Below are 20,422 nucleotides of genomic sequence, written 5' to 3' on the forward strand. Positions count from 1 at the left end.
CCTTGATCGTTAACAACCATTTTTTCTCTTTAATTTGTTCAGTTGAACTGCACAGTTTAATGGCACTCAGAACAACACAACGCCAAAACAAACAACACAAAAATGTTTGACTTTGCCAACCGCTTTTTGGAATTGCGCCCTCGTTTTCTTTATACAGCACATAAATAAACAACAAGAAAAAAAACACAGGCTCCTCTCAGTGAAACCACCAAGCATTTCATACCTAAGTTTGCTGATCTAGTCACTGCTATGCAAATCATTTTTTGAATATATATACACGTGGCTTGTGTTAAAGTTTACGTGTGTCTCATCCAGCTCCGTACTCACGTTCACTACTGCTGCCATACCTCAATGTGAAACAGATGGTTGTCGAAACAGTTAATCTCTTAGCATCCACAGTACAACTGTCCCCTCAAAGGGTTAGCTGAATATGAATGGAGTTGTCAGTGATATGCTACCATCGATGGAATTCAGGACCGGTGTTCATTAAGCATCTCAGATTGCTGATCTGGGATCAGATCCCCTCCTGCCCATTTAATATTATTCTTTATGAACTTCTGAACTGTTCTGTGGTATCTTATAACATTTTCACTCTGTCTGTCTGTCTGCCTGCCTGTCTGCCTGTGTGTCTGTCCGTCCATCTGAATGTGTCCCAGGCCTGTGAGGTGACATTTCAGTGCTAGTACCATGTCTAACCCGGAGCCCGCAGCCCAGCCACCACCCCAGGTGTCCCACCGCGGCCGCAGCGCCGCCCCCATCGCCAGCTCCAATGCAGAGGGGGAGGAGGTGCCTGAGTTCGATTCCTTTGGCATAATTGGACCCCGAGGACCTCCTCCACTCAGGGGTGAGGAGGAGAATGAGCTTGTGTGTGTGTATGTGTGTGCGTACGTGTGTGTGTGTGTGAGGAGGATAAGGAGGCACTGTGTGTGTGCTGTTTTAAAACAAATACTATAGCCACCTAGCAATTTTATGAAGTTTGCTTTAGCTAGCCCAGATAGGTTCCCAATCTCCCAACCTCCTAACTAGCTAACAAGAAGACAACTATCAATCAAGTTGGAGTAGCTAGCTTGTTTAACTATCTTAGCTGGCATGCCTGCTGGCAAGGTTGGTAGACTTTAGAAAAGCAAGCAATAAATAAATATATTGAATAAGACTCACATTCCTTTCAATATTTTAGCAGAGATGCAGAAAAGCCTTTTCTTTTTATATTTATTTTTTAAAGAACCAGCAGTAAGGAGGACACAGACAGCACAAGAGGTATGCAAAGATATGCTGAAATATATACATATTTTTTACTTAAAATTAAGCATAACGATTAAGGCTCTAGATTACAGGAAAAAGCTGTTTCAGGTGTTTGAAAAATGCAAAATTCTCAAATTTATGGATGGGGGGGCATAGCCCCACTTCGGACCACATCGAACAATACTTCCCACTCTTAATGGGTCTTAATTTTAGTAAATTTACTACAGCAGGAAAATAATCCTGCAGCAACAGGAAATGTGAATTATGTGGATTATAAGTCATTGACATTTTGGAAATTACAAACTTTCAGAAGCCTTTTTAAATCTCAAATACACTTCAATCGAGTACAGGCTTAACTGAATGACAACAAATATTGAATAGTTTGGGGTATGGCCTCGTCTCCGAGGAATGCTCCTTGGAGCCAGATAATGATGACAGGTTGCCCTATGCTAGTGAATCAACATGAACACTCCCATATAAATACCTGCTATGCTTATGAGGTAACATTATAAACGCTACCACATTTGACATTTCCCGCATTGCATCCTGCGTCTGTATGTTTCAACTGTATCCCAAATAGCCATAGATTTAGGGCCCAGAGTTTTCCATGACCACCTAACTTGACCAGGAAAAACTCAGGGCCCAAGTTACGATGACAAAAGTCAGTAATTCCAGTCTTCAAGTCTCTCCTCTTTCCTTATACACTTATATATTCTCTCTCCCGCCCCCCTCTATCTCTCTCTCCCTTGCCATCTCTCTCTCTCTCTTTCTCCCGCCCCCTCTCTCTCTCTCCCGCCCGCAACTCTCTCTTTCCCCCACTCTCCCACCCCCTATCTCTCTCTCTTCCATCCCCTCTCTCTCTCTCCCGCCCCCCCCCTCTCTCCCGCTCTCTCTCTCTCTCCCTCTCCCCTGCCCCCTCTCTTGCTCTCTCTCCCGCCCCTCTCTCTCTCTCCTCCGCTCTCCTGCCTCCTCTCTCTCTCTCCCGCCCCCTCTATCTCTCTCTCTCTCACCCGCTCCTCTCTCTCTCACCTGCCCCTCTCTCTCCCGTCCTCTCTCTTTCGCTCTCTCTCCCGCCCCCTCTCTCTCTCTCCCTCCCGCTCGCTCTCTCTCCCGCCATCTCTCTCCCGCTCTCCTGCCCCCTCTCTCTCTCTTGCGCCCCCTCTCTCTCTCTCGCCCATCTCTCTCTCACTCTCCCTCTCTCGCTCCCTCCCTCCAGAGTTCTTGGACATCTGGGACGTGAACATGCTGCGGAGGCCAGATGAGGTCAATACGCCACAGCACAGCACACACCTGTATGCCAGTGACCACCTCATCGTCCGCAGGGGCCAGGAGTTCCAGCTCAAGGTGACCTTTGACCGTCCTTACAAACCCTCCGATGATCAGTTCGCTGTGGAGTTCGTTATTGGTGAGATAAATAAACCCCCACCTAAAAAGCTTCCCAGAATCAAAAAGATCTCACTCTGTATCCATAGTTACTAGTTTAGAAGCAGTTCAAAAGTAATGTCATGAAAGAAATGTACACTGTTAAATGCTCCTGCAGTTTTTAATCTAACAGCTTGAAACATAATCAAACTAAGGAGGGATTCAACAGTGTGCATGTAGTACTGTATCTATCTTTCTTTCTTGAATCAGTGGTTAGGTCTACCATAGCTCTAGTCCAGGGTTGACCGTAGCTCTAGTCCAGGGTTTACCGTAGCTCTAGTCCAGGGTTTACCGCAGCTCTAGTCCAGGGTGTTACCGTAGCTCTAGTCCAGGGTGTTACCTTAGCTCTTGTCCAGGGTAATACCATAGCTCTAGTCCAGGGTGTTACCATATCTCTAGTCCAGGGTGTTACCATATCTCTAGTCCAGGGTGTTACCATGTCTCTAGTACCACATCTCTAGTCCAGGGTGTTACCATATCTCTAGTCCAGGGTGTTACCATGGCTCTAGTTCAGGGTGTTACTATGTCTCTAGTACCACATCTCTAGTCCAGGGTGTTACCATGGCTTAATGCGAAGGCTCGGTGTAAGGTGAAGTTGCTGATCTAGGGTCAGTTTTGCATACTCCGGACTAATGGTTAAAGGTCCAAAGCAGCCATTTGTATCTCAATATCAAATCATTTCTGGGTAACAATGAAGTACCATACTATGATTGTTTTCAATTAAAATGGTCAAAAAATAATAATAATAGCTTCTCAGCAAAGAGTAATTTCTCAAACAAGAATTTTGCTAAAACTGTCTGGGAGTGGTCTGAGTGGGGAGGGGAAAACTGAAAATGAGCTGTTATTGGTAGAGAGGTTTGGAACTCTCTTTCTTAGTGGTCTATTAACTCATTTACCACCTGGTGATGCTACCATGGAAGGCCAAAACCCCATCCCAGCAAAACAGGCAGAAATTTCAAACATTTTCAAACAGCTCTTACACTAAAAGGACATTATCATAATTTTCACAATTTCACAGTATTATTCCAACCTCATAGCATGGAAATATATATAAAACACAATAAAATCTAGTTTTTGACTGCATTGGGCCTTTAAGGTTACGATTGGGGAAGGGGGAGCTGATCCTAGATGTAACTTCACCCCCGGAGTGGAAGTCTCAGTGTTAGCAAGCTAGCAAGACATGTCATTCCTCTTGTTCCACCAATCCACCAGGGGGCAGTCCCCAGTTCAGTAAGGGCACCTACATCCCCGTGTCTGTGGCCATGGACGGCCAGAGCCCGTGGGACGGCCGGGTGGTGGACAGCACCGACAACGTAGTCACAGTGGGCATCACCCCCGCGCCAGACTGCATTGTGGGAAAGTGGCGCACGTACGTGGCGGTGGTGACGCCCTACGGAATCCGTAGGACCAGGAGGGACGAGAGTCGAGACCTCTACGTCCTCTTCAACGCCTGGGCAACAGGTCTGTGATGGACACTGACTGATGACAGCTATCCCACTAGTCTGGTCCCACATCAATTGTTTGTGCAACTGATTGATTAATTGATTGATTGATTGATTGATCAAGCTACCTCTATCTTGTTTAAAAACATACAGTTGAAGTCGGAAGTTTACATACAGCTTACCCAAATACATTTAAACTCAGTTTTTCCACAATTCCTGACATTTAATCCTAGTAAAAATTCCCTGTCTTAGGTCATTTAGGATCACCACTTTATTTGAAGAATGTGAAATGTCAGAATAATAGTAGAGAGAATGATTTATGTCAGCTTTTATTTCTTTCATCACCTTCCCAGTGGGTCAGAAGTTTACGTACACTCAATTAGTATTTGGTAGCATTGCCTTTAAATGTTGAACTTGGGTCAAATGTTTCGGGTAGCTTTCCACAAGCTTCCCACAATAAGTTGGGTGAATTTTGGCCCATTCCTCCTGACAGAGCTGATGTAACTGAGTGAGGTTTGTAGGCCTCCTTCCTTGCACACGGTTTTTCAGTTCTGCCCACAAATTTTCTATAGGACTGAGGTCAGGGCTTTGTGATGGCCACTCCAATTCCTTGACTTTGTTGTCCTTAAGCCATTTTGCCACAACTTTAACAGCATGCTTGGGGTGGCAGGTAGCCTAGTGGTTAGAGTGTTGGACTAGTAACCTAAAGGTCGCAAGATTGAATCCCTGAGCTGACAAGGTAAAAATCTGTTGATCTGCTCCTGAACAAGGTATTTAACCCACTGTTCCTAGGCCGTCATTGAAAATAAGAATTTGTTCTTAACTGACTTGCCTAGTTAAATAAAGGTAAAATATGCTTGGGGTCATTGTCCATTTGGAAGACCCATTTGCGACCAAGCTTTAACTCCCTGACTGATGTCTTGAGATGTTGCTTCAATAGATCCACATAATTTTCTTACCTCATGATGCCATCTATTTTGTGAAGTGCACCAGTCCCTCCTGCAGCAAAGCATCCCCACCACATGATGCTGCCACCCCCGTACTTCATGGTTGGGATGTTGTTCTTCAGCTTACAAGCCTCCCCCTTTTTCCTCCAAACACAATGATGGTCATTATGGCCAAACAGTTCTATTTTTGTTTCATCAGACCAGAGGACATTTCTCCAAAAAGTACGATCTTTGTCACTGTGTGCAGTGGCAAACCGTAGTCTGGCTTTTTTTATGGCGGTTTTGGAGCAGTGGCTTCTTCCTTGCTGAGCGGCCTTTCGGGTTATGTCGATATAGGACTAATTTTACTGTGGATACTTTTGTACCTGTTTCCTCTAGCATCTTCACAAGGTCCTTTGCTGTTGTTCTGGGATTGATTCGCATTTTTCGCACCAAAGTACATTAATCTCCAGGAGACAGAACGCGTCTCCTTCCTGAGCGGTATGACGGCTGCGTGGTCCCATGGTGTTTATACTTGCATACTATTGTTTGTACAGATTAACGTGGTACCTTCAGGCACTTGGAAATTGCTCCCAAGGATGAACCAGACTTGTGGAGGTCTACAAATTTTTTTCTGAGGTCTTGGCTGATTTCTTTTGATTGTCCCATGATGTCAAGCAAAGAGGCACCGAGTTTGAAGGTAGGTATTGAAAGACATCCAAAGGTACACCTCCAATTGACTCAAATGATGTCAATTAGCCTATCAGAAGCTTCTAAAGCTATGACATAATTTTCTGGAATTTTGCCAGCTGTTTAAAGGCACAGTCAACTTAATGTATGTAAACTTCTGACCCACTGGAATTGTGATACAGTGAATTATAAGTGAAATAATCTGTCTGTAACAATTGTTGGAAAAATTACTTGTGTCATGCACAAAGTAGATGTCCTAACCGACTTGCCAAAACTATAGTTTGTTAACAAGAAATTTGTGGAGTGGTTGAAAACAAGTTTTAATGACTCTAACCTAAGTGTATGTAAACTTCTGACTTCAACTGTACATTCTGAACATAGAATGAAATTCTAACGTTCTGTTTTCCTTCCATCAGGTGATTCTGTGTTCCTGGATGATGACGATGAGAGGGAGGAGTGTGTTCTCAACGAGGTGGGGGTCATCTACCACGGGGCATATGACGACATGTCTGAGCGGCCCTGGAACTTTGGTCAGGTACAAATCATTTTACATTGTTTGGACAATCATTTCAAAACACAATTTTATAGTGTATGTCTGTTAATAAAGCCCAAGAGGCCATGCTGTGTTGTGGATATAGTCACAGATAAATGGGGTTAGTTGGCCCGACGTGCAACAGAGATTTTCCACACGTTCCACACAAGATGTTTTCCACGCATGTATTAATTTGAATACAAAGACTGACCATAAAACCCTCATATGCATTTTTACAAGTTAATCCTCAATTTCCAACGTTGCTTGTTGCAGTTTGACTATGGGGTGCTGGATGCCTGTCTGTTCATCATGGATAAAGCTGCCATGCCCCTCACCAACCGGGGCGACGCCATCAAAGTAGCCCGGAAGGCCTCCGCCATGGTGAGGGTTGCGTGGTTACCACCAGTCAATACAATACAGAGAACCCATTCACATAACATTCTTACAACCTTTTCACATAGTACATTTATAAGTAAAACTCAATGGAGAAATGAAAAAGCCATATTAGAAGACAGATTTTTACAGAACAGAGATTTTACAGAAGACAGATTTGAACAGAAGACAGATTTTACAGAAGACAGATTTGAACAGAAGAGAGATTTTACAGAAGACAGTTTTGTACAGAACAGAGATTTTACAGAAGACAGATTTGTACAGAACAGAGATTTTACAGAAGACAGATTTGTACAGAAGAGCGATTTGTACGGAAGACAGATTTGTACAGAACAGAGATTTTACAGAAGACAGATTTGTACGGAAGACAGATTTGAACAGAAGAGAGATTTTACAGAAGACAGATTTGTACAGAAGAGAGATTTGTACGGAAGACAGATTTGTACAGAATAGAGATTTGTACGGAAGACAGATTTGTACAGAATAGAGATTTGTACGGAAGACAGATTTGTACAGAACAGAGATTTGTACGGAAGACAGATTTGTACTTACAACTCAATGTAGGCATGTAAAAGGCTGCAGTTGCATCCAAAATGCCACTCTTAGCATATAGTGCACTACTTTTGACATGGCCCATAAGGCTCTGGTCAAACTAATGCACTATAAAGGGAATTGGGTGTCATTTCAGACTCAAACTACAGCATATTTACCTCTCTTTCTCCCAGCTGAACTCTCATGACGACGACGGGGTGCTGGTGGGGAACTGGAGCGGTGACTACACCTACGGAGTGGCACCCACCTCCTGGACAGGAAGCACTGAGATCCTCCTCAACTACTCCAGCAGCAAGACACCCGTCTGCTACGCCCAGTGCTGGGTCTATGCTGCCGTCTTCAACACCTGTGAGACTCGCAACACTACCGTTCAACCCTTAGTACAGTGTTTTCCAATCCAGTGTTTTCCAAGACATTCATACTAAGGTATCCTGGTCCTGGGGACCCAAAGGGGTGCACATTTTTGTTTTTGCAACTAGCACTAATACACCTGATTCTAATCAAAGGCTTGATGATGAGATGATTAGTGGAATCAGCTGTTTAGTACTAGATCAAAAACTAAAATGTCACTCCTTTGGGTCCCCAGGACCAGGATTGAGAGACATTGCCTTAGTATGAATGGCTATACCACCCATTATTAGAGAATGAAGAGTGTTAGAATAGGGGTGGGTGGGGTTCAGTAGTAGTCTATGGTTTGGATTGACAATCTGCTGCTGTTTAGTTTATTGTAACAAACAGAATTTAAATAACTTATTCCCCTCTTTGATGTGCAGAATTCCTTATATTTCTTTGTATTTGCTGATGAAATCATTTCCCTTCCCTTCCCCCTCCCCAGTCCTGCGCTGTCTGGGCATCCCCGCCAGGGTTGTCACCAACTTCTACTCTGCCCACGACAACGACGGCAACCTGAAGACTGATGTTATCCTGGATGAGAACGGCAGAATTGACAAGCACCGCACCAAAGACTCCATCTGGTAGAACTGATTCAGAGTGACAGACGATAATTGAAATCATTTGACAATCAGTGTTAGTGAATGTAACATCATATTTTGTGTAAAAATTGAAAGTTTGGGAAATAATCTTAATTTTTAATGCTGGTAACCCGTTGTAATAATGCAATAATAGACTTGAGGCCATGTGTTATGACATTTTATCATGGCTGTGGTGGTCTAGCCGCTGCTTTTGCAACAGCTAATGAGGATCCTAATAAAATAACAAATACCACTCGGCTTCGCCTCGTGGCTATGACCACATCACAGCCATGATAAAATGTCATAACACATGGCCTCATGTATTATTGCTTAAGTCGTTTATTACCACGTTTCTGCACTGAACTAGCTTGAATATTTGCTTAATGAACATTACAACTCCCTTCAGCCAGCGTCCCACATAGTTCAACTTTATTTTTGTAATGTATAATACTATTGTAATGTAACCATCCCAAAAAACTAAATTTTGGTGAATCCCTCAGCACTACTTCATTTGGTAGAACTGATTCAGTGACAGACAATGTTGAAATCACCTTCTGATTGACTATTTAATTGACCATTTAAAAACACAATTCATCCACGAGTGTGCATACACTGCATTTAAAGAGTACGTACACTGCATTTAAAGAGTACATACACTGCATTTAAAGAATACATACACTGCATTTAAAGAGTACATAAACTGCATATAAAGAGTACATACACTGCATTTAAAATCATTGGATGTTACAGTGAAATTAAGGGATGGTTATGTTGCCATAGGAACTACCATTGCTGGAATGAGTGCTACATGAGCAGGCCAGACCTTCCTCAAGGGTTTGGGGGCTGGCAGGCTGTGGATGCTACACCCCAGGAGACCAGTGATGGTGAGGTGTTCCTACACACACGTTTACATGCAATTGCACCCACGTGCCCACACACACATTCACATGCACGCACACACACATGCGCCTGTACACTTTTACTGAACTTGCTGACCATGTTATACAGTTGTTACATTTTGTTAGCTAATTTAAGAGGTAGTAACTATGTTATACTGTATTAATACTTATTTGTAATAAAATACCTAATGTGTCTTTCTATAGGGATGTACAGGTGTGGTCCTGCATCTGTCCAGGCCATCAAACACGGACAGATCTGCTTCCCGTATGACGCAGCGTTCGTGTTTGCCGAGGTAAAGACTACAACGATGAGCCCCCCTAGTGGAGCAGGGTACTAACTGCACAGGACAGTATACAAAATGTTACAACCCCTACTGGCCACTTACCAAGAAAGCTCATTTAAAGTTTGAATCAGTGAACTCTTCGTCTAACAGTGAATATGCAGTACCTATACATATTTGGGGGGTTATTACTATGGTAATATATATGGTAATATATATGGTTACATATATGGTAATACATATGGTTAAATATATTGTAATACATATGGTAATATATACGGTAATACATATGGTTATATATATATGGTAATACATATGGTTATATATATGGTAATACATATGGTTATATATATATGGTAATACATATGGTTATATATATGGTAATACATATGGTTATATATATGGTAATACATATGGTTATGTATATGGTAATACATATGGTAATATTCAGTGCATTCAAAAAATATTCAGACCACTTGACTTTTTCCACATTTTGTTACGTTACAGCTGTATTCTAAACTGGATTAAATCTTTTTTTTTTCAATCATCAATCTACACACACTACCCCATAATGGGCAAATGTATAAAAAAGCAAGAACTGAAATATTACATTTGTATAAGTATTCAGACCCATTACTCAATACTTTGTTGAAGCACCTTTGGCAGAGATTACAGCCTTGAGTCTTCTTGGATATGACACTACAAGATTGGCACGCTTGTATTTGGGGAGTTTCTCACATTCTTCTCTGCAGATCCTCTCAAGCTCTGTCAGGTTGGATGGTGAGGCCTCTGGCTGGGCCACTCAAGGACATTCAGAGACTTGTCCCGAAGCCACTCCTGCCTTGTCTTGGCTGTGTGCTTAGGGTCGTTGTCCTGTTGGAAGGTGAACCTTTGACTCAGTCTGAGGTCCTGAGCAAGTTTTCATCAAGGATCTCTCTGTACTTTGCTCCATTCATCTTTCCCTTGATCCTGTTTCCCAGTCCCTACCGTTTGAATTTAGATTTTTAATTTAACCTTTATTTAACTAGGCAAGTCGGTTAAGAACAAATTCTTATTTTACAATGATGGGCTACCCCGGCCAAACCTTCCCCTAACCTGGATGACGCTGGGCCAATTGTGCACCACCCCACAGCATGATGCTGCCACCACCATGCTTCACCGTAGGGATGGTGTCATGTTTCCTCCAGACGTGACACTTGGCATTCAGGCCAAATAGTTCAATCTTGGTTTCATCAGACCAGAGAATCTTGTTTCTCATGGTCTGAGAAGTCCTTTAGGTGCCATTTGACAAACTCCAAGCGGACTGTCATGTGCCTTTTACTGAGGTGTGGCTTTCATCTGGCCATTCTACCATAAGGCCTGATTGGTGGAGTGTTGCAGAGATGGTTGTCCTTCTGGAAGGTTCTCCCATCTCCACAGAGGAACTCTGGAGCTTTGTCAGAGTGACCATTGGGTTCTTGGTCACCTCCCTGACCAAGGACCTTCTTCCCCAATTGCTGAGTTTGGCCGGGTGGCCAGATCTAGGAAGAGTCTTGGTGGTTCCAAACTTCTTCCATTTAAGAATGATGGAGGCCACTGTGTTCTTGGGGACCTTCAATGCTGCAGAAATGTTTTGGTACCCGTCCCCAGATCTGTGCCTCGATACAATCCTGTCTCAGAGCTCTAAGGACAATTCCTTTTACCTCAGGGCTTGGTTTCTACTCTGACATGAACTGTCAAATGTGGGACCTTATATAAACAGGTGTGTGCCTTTCCAAATCATGTCCAATCAGTTGAATTTACCACAGGTGGACTCACTCAAAAGTTGTAGAAGCATCTCAAGGATAATGGATGGAAACAAGATGCACCTGAGCTCAATTTCGAGTCTCATAGCAAAGGGTCTGAATACTTATGTACGTACATGTGATATTTCAGTTTCTTTTTTTGTTGCAAAAAAATCAAAAACCTGTCATTATGGGGTATTCTGTGTAGATTGTTGAGGGGATTTTTTAAAATACATTTTAGAATAAGGCTGTAACATAACAAAAGGTGGAAAAAGGTAAGGGGTCTGAATACTTTCCGAATGCACTTTATATTACCATATATTACAATAATGACCAAATATATGACCAAATATATGACTAAGTGACTAATGACTGGTTTTACATGATGAACGTGTTCCATTCTTCCTGTTCTGTAGGTGAACAGTGATGTGGTGTTCTACTCACGGAACCCCAGAGACGGAACCCTGGAGCCGGTCAAGGTCAACAGCAGCCATGTTGGCAGGATGGTGGTGACCAAAGTGCCCGGCCAGGACGCTCGCCGTGACATCACTGATCAGTACAAGTTCCCTGAGGGTAGGAGAGGAGGAGTGGAGGGATGGAGGGAGAGTCACAGAGCAAACACAAAGGGCCGGTTTCCCAGACACAGATTAAGCCTATAGTCCTGGACTAAAAGGCATGCTCGATCGAGAATCTCTAGTGTTTTAAAGTTCAGAACTAGGCTTTGTCTGGGTCCGGGATACCGGCGCAAAAAGTGTCAGTCTTTGTCAGTTCCTGCTTACTCCAGTGTCATGAAAAGTATTAACACCCCGCCATATCTGACTTTTCATCACGTGGATCTTACCCCTGTCATGGTTCATTTCTTTACTATCAAATGAGGCGAGACAAACTTATCACACAAGTCAGAGTTATACTTAAACCAAATCTTTATTCACTTATTAATAAGGGAGCAGGTCAATACAACACACACATACTGTATAAAGTGAATTGATTGAGTGCTATACGTTACCGATGGCTGGTCGAGGAATCACTCTCAGATGATTCGTTGAGAGCCCAGAGACAAAAGTACAAAGGTCTTTTATAGCCAAGATACACCCCCTTCAGTCTACATGACGAACAACAGATGTATGGAATAGGTCACACAGTTAAGATTTGTATGAAAGATACTTATAATTCCCAGCTTCCCAGCTGTTGCAAAAACAGTTCTCATTGTGTAGAGACCAAGGTCTGGCCCTGGAGTCATCTCTCCCTGTTACCTTATAGAACAGAAACATTAACCTGTTTGGCGTGCAAGCCCGACGTCGGTACACTTATGACAACAGCCACTTCAAGTGCAGGGCGCGAAATTCAAAAGATATTTTTTTTTAAATATTTAACTTTCACACATTAACAAGTCCAATACAGCATATGAAAGGTACACATCTCGTGAATCCAGCCAACATGTCCGATTTTTAAAATGTTTTACAGGGAAGACAAAATATGTAAATCTATTAGCTAACCACGTTAGCAAAAGACTCCACTTTTATTACTCCATCAGTTTTTGACTCCATCAGTAGCTATCACAAATTCGGCCAAATAAAGATATAAATAGCCACTAACCAAGAAACAACCTCATCAGATGACAGTCTGATAACATATTTATTGTATAGCATATGTTTTTTTCGAAAAATGTGCATATTTCAGGTATAAATCATAGTTTACATTGCAGCTACATTCAGAAATTGCACCGAAAGCAGCCATAATATTTACAGACACCAACGTCAAATACCTAATTACTCATCATAAAACATTTCTGAAAAATACATAGTGTAAAGCAAATGAAAGACAGGCATCTTGTGATGCCAGACAATATTTCCGATTTATTAAGTGTTTTACAGCGAAAACAAAATGTTGCGTTATATTAGCTTAGCACAATAGCCAGAAACACTTGGGCGCCGGCGACTACGACAGATATATGAAATAACATCATAAATTGGGTCTTACTTTTGCTGATCTTTCATCAGAATGTTGAACAAGGTGTCCTTTGTCCAGATGAGTCGTTGTTTGGATTCAGAATGGCAACTTTCTCTCTCCATTTAGCAAGCGCGCTAGCCGGGTTGCACGGATCTCTCCATGTAAACAAACGGAAGAGAACGGAACACGGCAAAACTCCCGAAAAAATTTCAATAATCTGATGAAACTATATTGAAAAAACATACTTTACGATGATATGGTGACATGTATCAAATAAAATCAAAGCCGGAAATAATAGTCGCCTATAACGTCAGCAAAACAAAAGGCAACCCCACTGTCCAAATCGCGTTCTTCAGAGTACCGGAACTGGGGTACACGTCATTCCAAGAGGATTTATTCCATCCCAGATCGAGATAATCACCTCATTTCTTCTCTCACAGCCTTCTTGACACCCAGAGGAAGGTGTATGACGTGCATGTATACTAATAGCTCTTGTGCCCATTTATAGGCAGGAAGAGGAAGAGAGCATCGATTTCAGACTTTGAACTTCCGGGTCAGGAAAAGTGCTGCAGAATGAGTTCTGTTTCACTCAGAGAAATAATTCAAACGGGTTTAGAAAGTAGAGAGTGTTTTCTATCCAATAGTAATAATAATATGCATATTGTACGAGCAAGAATTGAGTACGAGGCCGTTTGAAATGGACACATTTTATCAGGCTACTCAATACTGCCCCTTGCAGCCATAAGAAGTTAAATCATGATCTGGAATGCGGTATCACCCAAAGACATCGTAAATCTTCCAGACTCCCCTCCTCAGTAGAACACACACAGATGAGCGTTCTAACAACCCCTTATTCTGTTGCATAAAACAAGCATTTGATGCAATAACAGCATTATAACATAATCTTGTAATTCCTGTGCTGACACCCCCTAAAGAAGGTAACAAAATGGAAAAAGGGGTTTTGCCTCTTTGTAAATTGGGTACCAACACTAGAAACTTCTGAGAGAGACCTTATAATCTCTCCCTCTCGCCACATCAACAGGTAGTCCCGAGGAGCGCGCGGTGCTGGAGAAGGCGGAGGAGTACGGCTGTCATCGTGAGAAGGCCACCCCTCCGGAGGCTGACGTGGAGCTGGACATGCCCCTGATGGAGGTGAGGGTGGGGGATGACTTTGAGCTGAAGCTGGAGTTCAACAACACGAGTGACCAGGCGCGTACCGTGGACGTGTACGTCAGTGGCAACGTGGTGTATTACACTGGAGTCACCAGCTCTGAGTTCCTCTTCAAGACACCTAGAGTGATTCTGGATCCCAAGAAAGGTAGGCGGGTTGAGGGAGGAGGAAGGGCTGAGGAGGGTGTGTGTGTATGTCCGTATGTGTAAGGGGTGCATGTAAGATCAATATTCTCTACTAGCAGCAAGCTAGTTGCTCTACAATATTTCTTAAGCAGGAGCCCCAGAAAATACATGAAAATGAAAATAAAACTCAAGGAGACAAAGCATATCCTAAGTCATCCCTGTGTGTTTTCCCAGCTGAGAAGCAGGTGATGGAGGTGCGTTCCCAGGACTACATGAAAAAGCTGGTGGAGCAGGCCAACCTCCACTTCATCGCCACCGGGAAGGTCAAGGAGACCGGCCAGATCATCACCAGCATGAGGGTCGTCACCCTACATACCCCCAAACTCTCTGTAGAGGTAGGTAATATAATACTACATACCCCAAACTCTCTAGAGGTAGGTCATATATTGCTACATACCCCAAACTCTCTGTAGAGGTAGGTCATATAATGCTACATACCCCAAACTCTCTCTCGGAGGTAGGTCATAAAATGCTACATACCCCAAACTCTCTCTCGGAGGTAGGTCATATAATGCTACATACCCCAAACTCTCTGTAGAGGTAGGTCATATAATGCTACATACCCAAACTCTCTGTAGAGGTAGGTCATATAATGCTACATACCCCAAACTCTCTGTAGAGGTAGGTCATATAATGTTACATACCCAAACTCTCTAGAGGTAGGTCATATAATGCTACATACCCCAAACTCTCTCTCGGAGGTAGGTCATATAATGCTACATACCCCAAACTCTCTCTCGGAGGTAGGTCATATAATGCTACATACCCAAACTCTCTGTAGAGGTAGGTCATATAATGCTACATACCTCAAACTCTCTAGAGGTAGGTCATATTATGCTACATACCCAAACTCTCTGTAGAGGTAGGTCATTTAACGCTACATACCCCAAACTCTCTGTAGAGGTAGGTCATATAATGCTACATACCCCAAACTCTCTAGAGGTAGGTCATATAATGCTACATACCCCAAACTCTCTGTAGAGGTAGGTCATATAATGCTACATACCCCAAACTCTCTGTAGAGGTAGGTCATATAATGCTACATACCCCAAACTCTCTGTAGAGGTAGGTCATATAATGCTACATACCCCAAACTCTCTCTCGGAGGTAGGTCATATAATGCTACATACCCAAACTCTCTGTAGAGGTAGGTCATATAATGCTACATACCCCAAACTCTCTAGAGGTAGGTCATATTATGCTACATACCCAAACTCTCTGTAGAGGTAGGTCATATAATGCTACATACCCCAAACTCTCTGTAGAGGTAGGTCATATAATGCTACATACCCAAACTCTCTAGAGGTAGGTCATATAATGCTACATACCCCAAACTCTCTCTAGGAGGTAGGTCATATAATGCTACATACCCCAAACTCTCTGTAGAGGTAGGTCATATAATGCTACATACCCAAACTCTCTAGAGGTAGGTCATATAATGCTACATACCCCAAACTCTCTCTCGGAGGTAGGTCATATAATGCTACACACCCAAACTCTCTGTAGAGGTAGGTCATATAATGCTACATACCCCAAACTCTCTAGAGGTAGGTCATATTATGCTACATACCCAAACTCTCTGTAGAGGTAGGTCATTTAATGCTACATACCCCAAACTCTCTGTAGAGGTAGGTCATATAATGCTACATACCCCAAACTCTCTAGAGGTAGGTCATATAATGCTACATACCCCAAACTCTCTGTAGAGGTAGGTCATATAATGCTACATACCCCAAACTCTCTGTAGAGGTAGGTCATATAATGCTACATACCCCAAACTCTCTGTAGAGGTAGGTCATATAATGCTACATACCCCAAACTCTCTGTAGAGGTAGGTCATATAATGCTACATACCCCAAACTCTCTGTAGAGGTAGGTCATATAATGCTACATACCCCAAACTCTCTCTCGGAGGTAGGTTATATAATGCTACATACCCCAAACTCTCTGTAGAGGTAGGTCATATAATGCTACATACCCCCAACTCTCTGTAGAGGTAGGTCATTTAATGCTACATACCCCAAACTCTCTGTAGAGGTAGGTCATTTAATGCTACATACCCCAAACTCTCTGTAGAGGTAGGTCATATAATGCTAGATACCCCAAACTCTCTGTAGCGGTAGGTCATATAATGCTACATACCCCAAACTCTCTGTAGAGGTAGGTCATATAATGCTACATACCCCAAACTCTCTCTCGGAGGTAGGTCATATAATGCTACATACCCCAAACTCTCTGTAGAGGTAGGTCATATAATGCTACATACCCCAAACTCTCTGTAGAGGTAGGTCATATAATGCTACATACCCCCAACTCTCTGTAGAGGTAGGTCATATAATGCTACATACCCCAAACTCTCTGTAGAGGTAGGTCATATAATGCTACATACCCCAAACTCTCTAGAGGTAGGTCATATAATGCTACATACCGCAAACTCTGTAGAGGTAGGTCATTTAATGCTACATACCCCAAACTCTCTGTAGAGGTAGGTCATATAATGCTAGATACCCCAAACTCTCTGTAGCGGTAGGTCATATAATGCTACATACCCCAAACTCTCTGTAGAGGTAGGTCATATAATGCTACATACCCCAAACTCTCTCTCGGAGGTAGGTCATATAATGCTACATACCCCAAACTCTCTGTAGAGGTAGGTCATATAATGCTACATACCCCAAACTCTCTGTAGAGGTAGGTCATATAAGGCTACATAACCCAAACTCTCTGTAGAGGTAGGTCATATAATGCTACATACGTCAAACTCTCCATCCAACCAATGTTCAACCATTAATTTATATTGGATTAAATGAAATTACATTCAATAAAAAAAACGTATTAATCCACATAGGGGGACATTTTTGACACTCATCTGAGGCTGAGAATTTTTTGTTGAACATGTGACCTGACCATGTGGTGACCTGACAATGTGACCTGACCATTTGATCATGTGACCTGACCATGTGACCTGACCTGGTTTGATGGACTTTTTCCTGGTCTGGTCACCTGGTGGTAACTTTGTGAACATCGTGGAAAGCACAAAATGAATCAATTTGTACTGTATATAAAGTACACTGGATTTTACAAATATGCTGCATTTCTCGATCCTAGCTGGGTCTTCACGGCTAGGGTCAGGACCGTTCTAAACTGTCATTCGCCTCCCTGTAGGTGTCTGGTCTGGCCAAGGTGAGTGAGGAGATGATGGTGACCGTGGAGTTCACAAACCCATTCAAGTTTAACCTGGAGGATGTGTATGTTCGTGTGGAGGGGCCAGGAGTCATGCCACCCAAGTATAAACATTACAGGTGAGCAGTGTATGTGTGTGTGGGTATCTGTATGTGTGTGTGTGTGTGTGTGTGTGTGTGTGTGTGTGTGTGTGTGTGTGTGTGTGTGTGTGTGTGTGTGTGTGTGTGTGTGTGTGTGTGTGTGTGTGTGTGTGTGTGTGGTGTGTGTATATCAAATCAAATGTGCTGAATACAACAAGTGTAGACCTTACCGTGAAATGCTTACTTACAAGCCCTTAACCAACAGTGCAGTTCAAGAAGAGTTAAGAAAATATTTACCAAATAAATAAAAGTAAAACATTATAAAAAAAAGTAACACAATAACATAACAACAACGAGGGTATACACAGAGGGTACCGGTACCGAATCAGTGTGGGGGTACAGGTTAGTTGAGGTAATGTGTACATGTAGGTAGAGGTGAAGTGACTATGCATAGATAATAAACAGCAAGTAGCAGCAGTGTACAAAACAAATGGAGGAGGGTGGTCAATGTAATAGTCTGGTGGCCATTTGATGAATTGTTCAGCGGTCTTATGGCTTGGGGGTAGAAGCTGTTAAGGAGCCTTTTGGACCTAGACTTGGCGCGCCGCTACCGCTTGCTGTGTGGTAGCAGAGAAAACAGTCTGTCTTGGGTGACTGGAGTCTCACAATTTTATGGGCTTTCCTCTGACACCGCCTATTATATACACTACCGTTCAAAAGTTTGGGGTCACTTAGAAATGTCCTTGTTTTTGAAAGAAAAGCAAATTTTTTTGTCCATTAAAATAACATCAAATTAATCAGAAATACAGTGTAGGCATTGTTAATGTTGTAAATGACTATTGTAGCTGGAAACTGCAGATTTTTTATGGAATATCTACATAGGTGTACAGAAGCCCATTATCCGCAACCATCATTCCTGTGTTCCAATGGCACGTTGTGTTAGCTAATCCAAGTTTATCATTTTACAAGGTTAATTGATCATTAGAAAACCCTTTTGCAATTATGTTAGCACAGCTGAAAACTGTTGTCCGGATTAAAGAAGCAATAAAATGTGTCTTCTTTAGACTAGTTGAGTATCTGGAGCATCAGCATTTGTGGGTTCGATTACAGGCCAAAAACAGAGACCTTTCGTCTGAAACTCGTCAGTCTATTCTTGATCTGAGAATTGAAGTCTATTCCATGCGAGAAATTGCCAAGAAACTGAAGATCTCGTACAACGCTGTGTACTACTCCCTTCACAGAACAGCGCAAACTGGCTCTAACCAGAATAGAAAGAGGAGTGGGAGATCCCCGGTGCACAGCTGAGCAAGAGGACAAGTACATTAGAGTGTCTAGTTTGCGAAACAGATGCCTCAAGTCCTCAATTGGCAGCTTCATTAAATAGTACCCGCAAAACACCAGTCTCAACTTCAACAGTGAAGAGGCGACTCCGGGATGCTGGCCTTCTAGGCAGAGTTGCAATGAAAAAGCCATATCTCAGACTGGCCAATAAAAAGAAAAGATTAAGATGGGCAAAATAACACAGACACTGGACAGAGGACCTCTGCCTAGAAGGCCAGCATCCCGGAGTCGCCTCTTCACTGTTGACGTTGAGGCTTAGCCCCAGTGATGTACTGAGCCGCACGCACTACCCTCTGTAGCATTTTACGGTCAGAAGCTGAGCAGTTGCCATACCAGGCGTTGATGCATGGATCTGGGGACCCATGCCAAATCTTTTCAGTCTCGTGAGGGGAAAAAGGTTTTGTTGTGCCCTTTTCGCGATTGTCTTGGTGTGTTTGGACCATGATAGTTTGTTGGTGACACAAACTAGTTCGTTGGTGACACAAACTAGTTCGTTGACACCAAGGAACTTGAAACTCTTGACCCGCTCCACTACATCCCCGTTGATGTTAATGGGGGCCTGTTGGGCCACCTTTTCCTGTAGTCCACGATTAGCTCCTCTGTCTTGCTCACATTGAGGGAGAGGTTGTTGTCCTGGCACCACACTGCCAGTTCTCTGACCTTCTTCCTATAGGCTGTCTCATCATTGTCGGTGATCAGGCCTACCACTGTTGTGTCATCAGCAAACCTTAATGATGGTGATGGAGTCGTGTTTGCCTACGCAGTCTTGGGGAAACAGGGAGAACAGGAGGGTACTAAGCACACACCCCTGAGGGGCCCCAGTGTTGAGGATCAGTGTGGCAGATGTGTTGTTGCCTACCCTTACCACCTGGAGGCGGCCCATCAGGAAGTCCAGGATCCAGTTGCAGCGGGAGGTGTTTAGTCCCAGGGTCCTTAGCTTACGTGTGTGTGGGTGTGTATGTGTGAACTTGTGTGGGATTGCACTCATGTACTGTATGTATGTTTCTATTCCAGTCTGATCACGGCAGGCTCGTCCCTGACGTGGACGGAGGGTTTTACCCCCCGTAGGGCGGGGCCAACTAAGCTGATGGCCAGTCTGGACTGTGCTGCCCTCAGACAGGTGTACGGACAGGCCCAACTCACCGTCAAGCCCTGAGCAACACAGGAGACAACATATCTACAGCCCTGTTACAGCCTTGTTACAGCCCAACTAGCAACAGTTTAGAGATTAGGGGCTCTATTCAATCCGCATCGCGGAAATTCAGCTTTACTGTGTGATTAAAATTTAAAGGCAATGTTCCCCCTTTAGCGGAGTCTGCAATCACGTTAAACGCTGCATATGTCGGCTCAATCGGAAATGACCTTATCGCAGAATCTACAGATTGAATAGAGCTCTAGG

General features: G+C 43.1%; 1 protein-coding gene across 1 annotated transcript; it reads left to right on the forward strand.

Moving 5' to 3' along the window:
* The first annotated feature begins 687 nt into the window (after positions 1–687).
* Positions 688–20,179, forward strand: LOC120030133 (coagulation factor XIII A chain-like). Its single transcript, XM_038975453.1, has 14 exons — positions 688–844; positions 2,459–2,647; positions 3,877–4,125; positions 6,139–6,257; positions 6,528–6,635; positions 7,373–7,547; positions 8,035–8,173; positions 8,951–9,054; positions 9,274–9,362; positions 11,530–11,686; positions 14,106–14,381; positions 14,594–14,754; positions 17,585–17,721; positions 20,038–20,179. The coding sequence occupies exons 1-14, from the start codon at positions 688–690 to the stop codon at positions 20,177–20,179; spliced, it is 2,202 nt and encodes a 733-aa protein (XP_038831381.1).
* Positions 20,180–20,422: the final 243 nt, after the last annotated feature.

The sequence above is a fragment of the Salvelinus namaycush genome, chromosome 36 (assembly GCF_016432855.1).
Source record: "Salvelinus namaycush isolate Seneca chromosome 36, SaNama_1.0, whole genome shotgun sequence".
Classification (NCBI taxonomy): domain Eukaryota; kingdom Metazoa; phylum Chordata; class Actinopteri; order Salmoniformes; family Salmonidae; genus Salvelinus; species Salvelinus namaycush.